General features: G+C 39.1%; 1 protein-coding gene across 5 annotated transcripts in view; it reads left to right on the forward strand.

Moving 5' to 3' along the window:
• Positions 1-13,310, forward strand: part of armc2 (armadillo repeat containing 2) — a 151,538-nt gene that overhangs the window by 17,639 nt on the left and 120,589 nt on the right. For all 5 annotated transcript variants that reach the window (XM_069887525.1, XM_069887524.1, XM_069887528.1 and 2 more), the window contains exon 5: positions 9,819-9,999. In XM_069887525.1, coding sequence (XP_069743626.1) covers positions 9,819-9,999 — 181 coding nt within the window. The remainder of the gene's footprint in view (positions 1-9,818; positions 10,000-13,310) is intronic.

Below are 13,310 nucleotides of genomic sequence, written 5' to 3' on the forward strand. Positions count from 1 at the left end.
ATATTGTTGGAATGTCTGAAGTTAAGAAGGCTAAGATGTAATTTGCTTTTTTCAAGATTGGATCCTGCAAATATTTGGATGAGAAAACATTTAAGAGAAAATTTTGAGTGAGAGAGCCCTTAGAGCTCTCCAACCAAATCTGGGACTGAATCAAAGACCTTGGTCTACATTGATCAGATTTTTAAACTATCAAGATAAAGAAAAGATACTTGGATTGGCAATGAGAAGAGCTAAAATACATGGACCTTTGAATTACAAGGGTGACAAGATTTTTTAAAATCCAGATCTGAGTCAAGCTCTTTTGAAGAGGAGGAAAGAGTTTAATCCAGTTAAGAAGACTTTATATGATAAAGGTTATAGATTTGTGTGGCGATATCCAACAACTTTGAAAGTTTTTATTCCAGATCAGCAGAATTTCTTCTTCACCAACTATATTCACGCCGAAGATTTTGTTAAAGATCTGCCCATGGCTTGCCTACCACAAGAAGACTTGTTGAAATTATTTAATAAAATGAGGAGTATGTTCTCCTCTTTCTATATTTTTTTTTCTTTTTCCCCGGGAGTCAGGGGTTGTGTTTGTTAGTTTCTGACGACTGCATGTGTTTTCGTGGTTTAACCCCAACCTGTAAAATGGAGGGTAGTAATGCTGGTCTTTCTGGTATTTTGAGAAGGGAGGGATTTCTTATTTTTTAAAATTTCTTTTAATTTAACACTTTTACATAATATTTTAATTTTGAATAAGTTCAGTGTTTTTGGATTGCAGATGATGATACCTCAGACAAATTTAATTTATGGGAATTCTTCCTGGACAGGAATGTATATTAATAATTTGGAAAATAATGGGTAAAACAGTTAAGATATTAAGTTTTAATATGATTGGGATTAATGGACCCATAAAAAGAACAGAAGTATTTATGGTATATCAAGAAATTAGGAGTAGATATTGCTTTTTTACAAGAGACTAATTTAACTGAAAGTGAACACTTAAAATTGAAAAGAAATTGGGTAGGTCAAGAAGCTTTCTCAACATTTAATTCTAAGGCTCGGGGAATGGCAATTTTATTTAAAAAAATTACCAGTTAAAATTCAAGTTGTAATTACCGATCCAGCAGAAAAATATCTTATAGTAAATTTTGTCAAATATTTTCTGAAGAATGGACTTTATTGAATAGTTTTGCACTGAATTTAGATGATCAGACGTTTATACAGGATACTTTTTTAAACTTAGTGAATTCACACGAAAATATTTCGGTGGGTGGTGATTTTAATTTTTGTTTAGAACCTGTATTAGATATATCTTCAAGAAAATGTAGTGAAATCAAAAGCAGCTAAAACATAATGAAACATTTTAATTTAAGATTTTAATTTAATTGATATATGGAGAAGAATGCATCCCAAATAAATGGATTATTCTTTTTATTATAGCAGATTTGATATATATGTTGTAGAATTGATTTTTCAATTGCTTTCTGCTCAAAATCAAGAGTGATTGTGACAGTATATAGATAAGTTTTTGGGAGATAAATTGAGGCAAGTTTGTTAGTGTAGATCACATACAAACATTTTAAAACAGATCTTATTTAAAATACTGTAGCTCTGCTAATGCCTGACATGTCAGGGCCCCAGAGCCTTTTCAGAAGGTTTGGAGAGTGCCCAAGAGACTTCACTAATGGATTGTTGTTTACAAAAAGGCAACAGATGAAATAACTTGTCGGAGCCATATTCTGTCTGGAGTGGTCTTGCTGTTCTAGGAGGGTCATGTGGTTTTTCAAGTAGAGAGAATTAAACAGTTTTATTTGTGTGTGTGTGTGTGTGTGTGTGAGATCAGTTTTACAGCAGTAACTGGGACTGGAACAGGACAAGCAGGCAAGCTTGTGGAAAACCCTATTTTGAAAATGGGTTGTGAGTGCAAGAAGCGAAGAGGCGGGAGCGTGCTGTGCTGAACGGACGTGAGTAGAGTGGTCCTAATTTATCTATTTATTTTAAAAAGTCAGGTGTGTATTTATTTATTTAAATTGTAAGGGGAAGGGTTTGTTGGTGTAAATTTAAAGTTAAAGTAGTTAATTTAATTTTAAGTTAAAATTTAAAAGGGGGAGGGGGCTAGTGCGCAGGCGTGTGGTGACGTCAGCAGGGAGGGAGTTTTAAAAACAAAGAAAACCCTACCTCAGTTGAGGTCCAGTTGGCAAGGAGCGAAGAGGCAGGAGCGTGCTGTGCCGAATGGACGTGAGTAGAGTGGTCATTTAGTCTTAATTAAGAGTTAATAATTTAGGTGGGGATTGTTGTTCATTGCAGAGACAGTAATTGAATAGGGAGTGCAGGTGGGAGTAATTAAAGGAAAGTGGTTAGGATTGGACAGTGCTAATGGTCACATTGGGTAATGTATTAAAGTAAAGGAAAGGTTTTTGGGAGCGGCAGCGAGTGAGCGGGAGCACAGGTTGAGGACGAGTCACTGCACATTAAGGTAAGATAGTCTTTATTACTACTTCATTGGGGTAAAGGATGAGTGTTAGGGCTGTGTGTTGTTGGGAGTGCCAGATGTGGGAGGTCCTGGAGTCTTCCAAACTCCCGGATGTCCATATCTGCACTACGTGTGTCGAGCTGCAGATTCTTAGGGACCGTGTTAGGGAACTAGAGCTGCAGCTCGATGACCTCAGGCTGGTTAGGGAAACAGGAAGTCATAGACAGGAGTTACAGCCAGGTGGTTACGCCAGGGCCACGGGAGGAGGAAAGGTGGTTAACAGTTAGGAGAGGGACAGAAAAACGTAAGGTGCCAGAGAGGAGCCCTATGACTGTAACCCTCAACAATAAGTACTCCTCTTTGAGTACTGTTGAGGAGGACATCAAAGTTGGGGGGAGCAGCAGTGGCTGTGCCTCTGGCACGGGGTCAGCCCCTGTAGCTCAGAAAGGTAGGGAAAGGAAGAGGAGGGCAATAGTGGTAGGGGACTCCATAGTTAAGAGGACAGATAGGGGATTCTGTGGACGCAGCAAGGAGAACCGGATGGTGGTTTGCCTCCCTGGTGCCAGGGTCCGGGATGTTGCTGCTCGTGTCCCGGATATCCTAAAGTGGGAGGGACATGAGCCAGAGGTCGTGGTACATATAGGTACCAATGACATAGGGAGGAATAGAGAAGAGGTCCTAAAAAGTGAGTACAGGCAGTTAGGTAAGGAGTTAAAAAGAAGGACCGCAAAGGGGGTAATCTCTGGATTACTCCCTGTGCCACGTGACAGTGGGAATAGAAATAGAATGAGGTGGAGGATTAACACGTGGCTGAAGGGGTGGAGTAAGGGGCAGGGTTTCAAGTTTCTGGATCACTGGGACCTTTTTTGGGGAAGATGTGACCTGTACAGTAAGGACGGGTTACACTTAAATCCCAGGGGGATCAGAATCCTGGCAGAGGTATTTGCTAGGGCTACTCAGGATCCTTTAAACTAGAATGGTTGGGGGGAGGGAGCAAAATAGTACAGAGCAGTAAGGAGGAGGTTAGAATGCAAACAAAGAAAGTTTGTAGTAAGTATTTGAATATGGATGGGCAGGTGATAGAGAAAGGAAATGCTCTGGAAGAAGATGAAGGGCAATTGGCAGGAAAAAGAAATAATGTTGTTATTAAAGATGAGGGAAAACAGAGATTAAGAATTGGGAAATCTCTGAAATTCATATATTTTAATGCCAGGAGTATTGTAAAAAAGGTGGATGAGCTGAAGGTGTGGATTGATACTTGGAAGTATGATGTGGTAGCGATTAGTGAGACATGGTTGCAGGAGGGATGTGATTGGCAGCTGAATATCCCTGGGTTTCGTTGCTTTAGGTGTGATAGAGTCGGAGGGGCAAGAGGAGGTGGTGTTGCATTGCTTGTCAAGGAGAATATTACAGCGGTGCTTAGGCAGGATAGATTAGAGGGCTCGTCCACGAAGGCTATTTGGGTGGAAGTGAGGAGTGGGAAAGGAGCGGTTACACTTGTAGGGGTGTATTATAGACCACCCGGAGGGAACCGAGACCTAGAGGAGCAAATCTGTAGGGAGATAGTGGATATTTGTGATAAGCACAGGGTTGTAGTTATAGGAGATTTTAATTTTCCACATATAGATAGGGAAACACATTCTGTGAAAGGGCTGGATGGGTTAGAGTTTGTGAAATGTGTGCAAGGTAGTTTTTTACAACAATATTTAGAGGTGCCGACCAGAGAAGGAGCAGTGTTAGATCTACTGTTGGCAAATTGGATGGGTCAAGTGACGGAGGTTAGTGTTGGCGAGCACTTCGGGTCCAGTGATCATAATGCCATTAGCTTCAATGTCATTATGGAAAGAGATAAGTCAGGGCCAAGCGTTGAGGTTTTTGATTGGGGAAAAGCTAGATTTGAGGAGATGCGAAAGGACTTACAGGGTGTGCATTGGGACAATTTGTTTTATAGGCAGGATGTAGTAGAGAGATGGAAGTCTTTTAAAGATCAGATTTTGAGAGTGCAAAAGCTTTATGTTCCTGTTAGGTTAAAAGGAGGGGCAAAAGGTTTGAGAGAGCCGTGGTTTTCAAGGAATATTGGAAACTTGGTTCGAAGAAAAAGGGAGGTGTACATTAGGTATAAGAAGCATGGAATTAAGGAGATGTTTGAAAAATACATTGAATGTAAGAGGAATCTTAAGAGAGGAATTAGGAAAGCTAAAAGAAGGTACGAGGAGACTATAGCAAGCAGGGTGAAAATTAATCCAAAAGGGTTCTAATAATAATAATAATAATAATAAGCTTTTTATTGTCATTGTACAAGTTATACAACAAGATTTATGACAGCAGTACAAGGTTACCAATGCAGCGACGCAACCACAGGCAGCACCACAGAAGTTAAATAAAAAATTTAATTTACAGTGCCGTATATGTCCTTTATGTGAATGGAAGTGGGTGTCGGCTGTATGTATAATAGATGTGGAAGACAGAGAGGGGAATTTGTGGATATGTGTGTTCAGTGTAGTGACAACCTGGGGGGAAAAAGCTGTTTCTGAGTCTGTTTGTTCTTGTCTTGATTGACCTGTAGCGTCTGCCAGAGGGTAGTAGGTCAAACAGATGCAGGGCAGGGTGGGTGGGATCCTTTATATTGCTTGTGCTCTACTGAGGCAACGAGAGGTGTTGAGATCCTTCAGGGAGGGTAGGGGACATCCAATTATCTTTTCTGCTGCCCTCACCACCCGTTGAAGTCTTTGCCGCTCTTCTTCAGTGCAATGGGAGAACCATACTGTGCTGCAGTACAGCAGGATGCTCTGTCTGGTGGAACTGTGGAAGGTAATCAGCAGCTTCTGACCCACCTTGCTCTTTTTGAGCATTCTCAGGAAGTACAGGCGCCTCTGGGCCTTTTTGATGACTGCTGAAGTGTTTACAGTCCAGGAGAGGTCGTCTGAGATATTGATGCCCAGGAGGGTGAAGCTGTGGACCCTCGTCACACAGTCACCATCTATGTAGAGGGGGAGTGGGTCAGACCTGTGCTTCCTGAAGTCCAGAATGATTTCTTTTGTTTTTGTGGTGTTTAGGATCAGGTTATGAGCCCGGCACCACTCGGTCAGATTCAGGATTTCATTCCTGAGGCAGACTCATCTCCCCCTGTGATCAACCCCACCAACGTGGTGTCATCTGCAAACTTCGCCACGGTGTTACTGGCGTGGACAGGTCTGCAGTCAGCAGTGTAAAGAGTGAAGAGCAAAGGGCTCAACACACAGCCTTGTGGGGAGCCCGTGCTCAATGTGTGGGTGGAGGACAGGTGGGTTCCAAGTTTCACTGTCTATGGTCCCTTTCTTCGGTATTCACCAAGGAGAAGGATATTGGGATATGTGAGATTTAAAAAAAGCAAATTGGGTAAATATGGAGAATATAGTAATTACGAAAGATGTAGTGTTAGGGCTTTTGAGGAATATAAAGGTGGATAAGTCTCCGGGACCAGATGGGATCTTCCCCAGGACATTGAGAGAAGTAAAGGAGGAAATAGCAGAGGCTCTGACGGTAATTTTCCAAATGTCATTAGAGATGGGGATAATGCCGGAGGATTGGCGTATTGTGCATGTGGTTCCATTATTTAAAAAGGGTTCAAGGAGGAAGCCTGGCAATTATTGGCCTGTAAGTTTGACGTCTGTGGTAGGTAAATTAATGGAGAAAGTTCTTAGAGATAGTACTTATAAATATCTGGATAGACAGGGTCTGATCAGGAGCACTCAACACGGATTTGTGACCAATCTGTTTGACCAATCTGATTGAATTTTTTGAAGAGGTGACTAGGAATGTGGATGAGGGTAGCGCGGTAGATGTTGTCTATATGGACTTCAGAAAGGCCTTCGATAAGGTACCACATGGAAGGTTAGTTACGAAGGTGCAGTCTTTCGGTATAAATTTTGAGATAGTCAAATGGATTGAACATTGGCTGAAAGGGAGAGGCCAGAGAGTGGTAGTGGAAAATTGTCTGTCAGGTTGGAGGCCGGTGACCAGTGGTGTGCCTCAGGGATCTGTATTGGGCCCATTGTTGTTCGTTATATACATTAATGATCTAGATGATGGGGTGGTGAATTGGATTAGTAAATATGCAGATGATACTAAGATAGGTGGAATAGTGGATAATGAAGAAGGTTTTCAAGGATTGCAGAGGGATTTGGGCTGCTTAGAAAAGTGGGCTGAAAAATGGCAGATGGAATTTAATGCTGATAAGTGTGAGGTGCTTCATTTTGGTAAGAAGAAACAGAACAGGACATACGTAGTAAATGGGAGAGCATTGATGAATACAGAAGAGCAGAAGGATTTAGGAGTAACGGTACATTGTTCCCTGAAGGTAGAAACTCATGTGAATAGGGTGGTGAAGAAGGCTTTTAGTATGCTGGCCTTTATCAATCATTACATGGAATATAGGAGTTGGGAAGTGATGTTGAGATTGTATAAGGCGTTGGTGCGGCCTAATTTAGAGTTCTGTGTGCAGTTCTGGTCGCCTAATTATAGGAAGGATATAAACAGAGTGGAGAGAGTGCAAAGAAGATTTACCAGAATGTTACCTGGGTTTAAGCATCTAGAGTACAGGGAGAGATTGGGCAGATTAGGTCTTTATTCTTTGGAACGTAGAAGGTTGAGAGGGGATTTGATAGAGGTATTTAAGATTATGAAAGGGACAGACAGAGTGGATGTGGATAAACTATTTCCGTTAAGAGTAGGAGAGATTGAAACAAGAGGACATGAGTTAAGAGTTAAGGGGCAGAGGTTTAGAGGTAACATGAGGAGGAACTTCTTTACTCAGAGAGTGGTAGCGGTGTGGAATGAGCTTTCGGGAGAAATAGTGGCGGCAGAGTCAATTTTATTATTTAAGGAAAAGCTGGACAGGTATATGGATGAGAAGAAGGTGGAGGGTTATGGTCATTGTGCAGGTAGGTGGGACTAGAGAGGAGTGTTTGGTTCGGTGCGGACTAGAAGGGCCATTCCTAATGGCCTGTTTCCGTGCTGTAATTGTTATGTTATGTTATGCTTAGTTCAGCCTGGTCAAAGCCCTTGTGGTTCATTCAAGAGGAGAGGACTGGCTGTCTAATGTTTCACTTGAAATAAGAGAAACAGAAAGGAACTCTGTGGTGACCTGAAAAAAAGGTTATCATCTGGAGAACCCTGAGGGGGAAAGTTTCTTTAGTAAGATACTGAAATGGCTGATTGAACAGGAATCAGTTGTGGGTGTACAGCATACAACAAATCTCTTTCTGAAACCGACAAGAACCTTCCTGAGCAGTAGCCATTTACCTTTCAAGCAGCAAAGCCTAGTGAACTTCATAAATGTTAAATTCCGTGCACAGTATAAGAATTGCCTGCAACCAGTGAACATGGAGGAATGAGAAGTGAGATTGGACTGTGAACCAAAGAACTTTTCTGAATTTACACACACATTACATACACGTGCGCCTAGAATTAGAAGGGGGTTAAGTTAAGTTAGTTAAGTCAATAGTGATAAGTTAATGTGTGATTCTGTTTTCACGTTTAAAGATAATTAAAAGCAACTTTTGTTTAAGTAACCATTTGTCTTGGTGAATATCTATTGCTGCTGGGTTTTGGGGTCCTCTGGGGTCTTAACATGATTGCTGTGGATTGTAAGCCTAGATTATTATCTGACCATTCTCCTCTTTTAATTGAGTTGGAATTTGCAGAAAAACAACATTTTAGTATATAGATGGAGATTGAATTCTTTATTATTGAAGAGACTGGACATTTGTTTTACAGAACATATTCAATTGTTTTGTGAGACTAACTTAAATTTAAAACATAACATGTTTGCTATATGGGATATATTGAAAGCTTATTTTTGAGGTCAAATGACAAGTTATCCTTCAAAACAAAAAAGAATATATGAAAGATATAGACAAATTGGAAAAGGAGATAACTTTAATGGAAAAAGAAATTCAAAAATCATCTTCTGAATATAAATATAAAAGTTTAGTTAAAAACAATATAATATAATATAGTTTGCTTCACAACACTGTAGCTAACCCCTCAATAACTACTCAAACCATTTTTTTCCCACACACTATCCTATTCAACTGCAGAAGGCACTACACCTGCACTTTTACAAAATCTCTACTTCCCAACACTCAGGGTTCCAATTGCTATTTCCCTGCGAAGTAGCAACTTGAATTTTTTTTCATTTACTGCCTAATGATGTGATATTCTGTATATTGGGTGACCAAAGACAAATTGGAAAATTATTTACGTGTGACCTCCAGTTTCTGGTTGTCTGGCCTTAACATTTGAAATTTAGGATGAGAAGAATGACTTTGACCTTCAATCTGGCTATGAGTGCATGGCAGAAAATGGGACACCTCAATCTCCCTTGTCTTTTTCAGCTTTCTTCATTTTAGCTTTGTTCATTTGGAGACCTTGCCTTTGGCTCCCTTTCTCCTGCTCTGGTAGGTATTACTACTAACACATACATTTTTTTTGTGAGAAAAACACAAGTGTTCACCTCAGCAGGCAGAGGAACATCTCCACAATTGTTAGAGGTTTAAAGTGTAATCCAACTAATTCCAACAACTTTTCCAATTGAAAAGATTGCAAGTAAGTAATTGATGATTTCTGGATTAATGACTGCAAGCCTTGTTTCCTAAGAGTTGGGGAAGCCTGACGTGTGAAATGAGGTAGGTCTGATATATCCAGCAAGTGTGTATTTTTCCAATTTGTGGGCCAGGAAGGAACACGAAAGTTTCCCCTCTCGCAAACACATCTTCTGCTATGATTTCTTTCACTCTCCACTTCATAACATCTCCCTTTCCATGAATTATTTTTTCATTCCGATGATCTATATTCCCTTTCCAAATGTTTTCTCACCTACCTCTTTTCCCACCCTTCCCAAATGTATTCTCACCTACCTCTTTTCCCACCTTGGGACGGCACGGTTAACATATTGGGTGGCACGTTTAACATAGTGGTTAGTGCAGCGCTGTTACAACGCCAGCGATCGGGACCAAGGTTTGAATCTAGCGCTGTCTGTAAGGAGTTTGTACATTCTCCCCATGTCTGCTTGAGTTTTCTCCAGGGGTTTTGGTTTCCTCCCACTATTCAAAATGTACTGGGGGGTTGAGGTAAATTAGGTGTAATTGGGCCAAAAGGGCCTGTTTCCATGCTGTATGCCTATTTTAAAAAAAATAAAATAAAAACAAGTTTTAGTTTGATTGCTGTAAAGTAATTCACTAAGATCTTGGCAATAAATTAATTGAAACCTTTACTTCTGGCCTGCCATTCGCTCCTTTTTTGTTTTCATTTAAATATTTAAGCCAATGTGCCCTTTGTAGTTTGGCACAAAATAATGTGTTTTATGCTTTCTTTGCAGATATCAATGAGTTAAATTCAGATGGATCCCTCAACCACAAATGTTTCTCTCTTGATGTTGATAAAACTGCCTCATCACAGTTGAACACAAATAATGTAGCAACTTGGAAAACAAAGTGTGAGGGAGAAGAATCCTTGCCTGGCAGGATTATGGAGCAGGCAACCTCACTTTCAACACAGAGGTACTTGGTGTTCCAAATATTTTGATTTGTTTCTATTATTTATAGAGTATACAACCAACCAATAGATTTGGAGATTAGTTGCTAATTTTATCTAAAGTCAAAGAATAAATAATGTTCACTTTAAACACTTTTATCCTTTCGCTCCTCATTCTTATCAATATTTGGCATTGTTCTTTTTGAGGATGAGTAAAATGTTGCAAACTGTTGTCTTAACAACCATTCTTAATGTTGTCTCATTGTGAGTGATAGAAGTTAATTATGCTGGGTGTGGTGATACTATTCAAAGAGAATTTATGCATTGTCCTTTTAAATTAATATTAGCATTAAGCTTGGAAAATGAAGAGTGTTAATGTTCTACGAATACTGATACACCATTGTTAACAGAGCTTTCAAGTAATTGATAATTGATTATTTTGACAGGACATTGAAGTATATATGTTCTGCAACTGGATTAATATTCCAGTGATAAAATCAGAAATACACAATGATATGTGTGGCGAGGCAAAGGCTAATAAACTTTTATTAAAGGCTAGGAAAAACCAGACATGTAACTGGTTTTGAACAATTAGAGAAGCAGAGCAAAGGGAAAGGAAGGAAAGAATGTGATGGGTGGTGGAGGTCAGGCAGGACGCATTGATGTATGGTAAATGGGCAAGATAAAGGATTAATTAAAAAAAAACACAAAAGATGTGCATCAGGAAATAGGAACATCAAAATCCATCATTCATAATATGGAAAAGCAGGTGAATCAGTTATGATTGAAAACTATGATCTGGCATAGTGGAGCTACAGCCTCACGATTTTGTTACTGAACTAATAATCCATGAGCCTGCTCTAATTTGGATACATGAGTTTGAATCTAGCCACAACAATGAGGTAATTTATTTGCTTAATTCAGTAATGGTAACCTGGGAACTAATTAAAATGATAATTTCTATAATAATAACTAGAAGACTAATAGAATATCATATAATCTTGTAAGATTGATTGATGTCCTTTGAGGGAAGAAAATCTGGCCTAGATTGTATGATTTGAAATCATGTGATTGACTCCTAACTACCCACTTCGCTGAATGGACAATTGAGCCTGGATTTTAATGTTGGCCTTGCTAGTTGAAACCATATTCTGTGACTGAATAAATAATTGTTCAACACAAGTTTTAAATCACCAGTTCTCAACCTTTTTCTTTCCACTTTCTTTCCCTATGCTGTCAGTGCTCTGTGATTAGTAAGGAATTGCTTAAGGTGGTTTGTGGGTAGAAAGAAAAAGTTTGAAAACCACAATTTTAATTGTACCTAATTGACTTGTTATGGGCGCGGTTTCATCACTCCAAAGGAAATTGACCAATGACAATTTTCCTCAAGCAAAATATTTCAGTAACAATTGGGTCTAGAGCAGTGGTTCTCAACCTTCCCACTCACATACCATCTTAAGCAATCCTTTACTAATCACAGAGCACTGATGGCATAGGGATTACTTAAAATGGTATGTGAGTGCAAAAAAAAAAGGTTGAGAACCACTGTCCTAAAAGAAAAGATGAGGATCTTCCAACTATTGAGGCCGAAAGACTCAAAAACTACCAGCAACAGAAATTCATCGAGATAGTGGCTACTTAAACAAAAATGGTTTATTTTCTTAATATATAATAATATCAATATTTAACTTATCACTATTAACAACCCCTTTCTAACACCAAGCACATGTGTATAATGTTTATGTGTTCAGGAAAGTTCTTTTTCACTGTCCAATCATTCACTTTTCACTTCTCCAAGTTCACTGGTATCAGGCAATCTTCCATTTTGTGCACAGAATTAAACATTTGTTATCTTCACCAGGCTTTGGTGCTTTAACTTAAGTTGTTACCCCTCAGGAAGGTCTTTGTTGGTTTCAGAGAGAGATTTGTTGTTCGTTGGACACACACAAACTAATTTCCTTCAATTAGCCACTGAAGTGTCTTGCCGAAGAAACTTGCCCCCTCTTGGGTTTTTCCAAAAGATAACCCCTTCTTTAAGGTTACCTCAAATAATTCTTCTTTTTTCCCTATTTCAGGAGAAATACAATAACCAGCCACAGCCTCTGCAATAGACTATTGAGATTTATAATAGGCTGAATTCGGAACTCAAAACCTGTCTTGAAATGGGATCTTGCAGCAGGTCTGCAAACTTGCAGTCTTCAACACTAACTGTTGCTGAATCTCTCAGTCTCTCTCCCCCCCAAAGAATGAATGTTTTCTCTCTCTTTGCAAAACCACATGATCCTTCTTAGAACTTCAACCAGCAATTTAACCTTCTAGCACCAGTCTTAATAGCAAAAGATGTTCAGTTCTTGAGCCTGGGCCCTGTACAAACATGCTGATCCATTAATACCTACTTGTAAAACTCTCACAAGTACTCTCCTGTTGTCTCAGCAAAGCCAGTTGGAGATATGAAGTCTACTCCTGCATGGCACTTGAGATGTTGGTTTGTGAAATGTGATATAACAAGTAAACCTCATAGTTTTACCCCTTTTAAGATATATTTTATTAACCCATTCTGAAACACAACCTAAGCCTCCGAGGAACTACATAACAGTCTAAGGTGATAGATGCTGCCATAGTTGACAGTCTAAATGACAGCTGATGTGACACACAGGGTAAAAATAATATAATCGTCATGGAAAGGGGAGAGATTTTGAGGTTGAAGAATTAAAATAAGCAATGCTTTCACAGAGGGGATTAATATTTCAGCTAAAAGGAAAAGACAAAATGTGTTTGGTGACATCATTTGGTATTTTAGAGTCCTGGATTAATATTCCTGAGATCAGGAGTTGACCTCACAATGACAGTTTGAGAATTTAAAGTACAGTATTAGTAAGAATGGTCATGAAGTGACCAGATAATAATGATAAACGATAGTTTCCTTGCCATTATGGTGAACTCTTTACAACCTTCTGAAGTTATTCAGTAAGCAGTTATATCAAAATATCTACAACAGAGTGATTCAAAAGGAAGGCTCACTCTTACCTTCTAACAGGAAAACTAAGAAATAATAATAACTGTCAGTGATAAACTTAATGCCAAAATACAAAAAAGTGTCACAGAGGATGATGGTTAAAATTGCAATCCTTAAAATTAGACTCTAGAACTTCATTTTGTTTTTTTATGGAATAAAAAAAAATGTAGAGATATGTTTTATGTTAAGCTCTACGAGTATATCATGAAAACAGTTGCAATTCAGTGCCTCTTTATTTTGTTTGTTTGTTCTCAAAGGATCAATGAAAATTTACTGGTCATTGGACTGCAATGTTGTTTAATCATATTCAACTGCAATGTT

The sequence above is a fragment of the Narcine bancroftii genome, chromosome 6, assembly GCF_036971445.1.
Source record: "Narcine bancroftii isolate sNarBan1 chromosome 6, sNarBan1.hap1, whole genome shotgun sequence".
Taxonomy (NCBI): Eukaryota; Metazoa; Chordata; class Chondrichthyes; order Torpediniformes; family Narcinidae; genus Narcine; species Narcine bancroftii.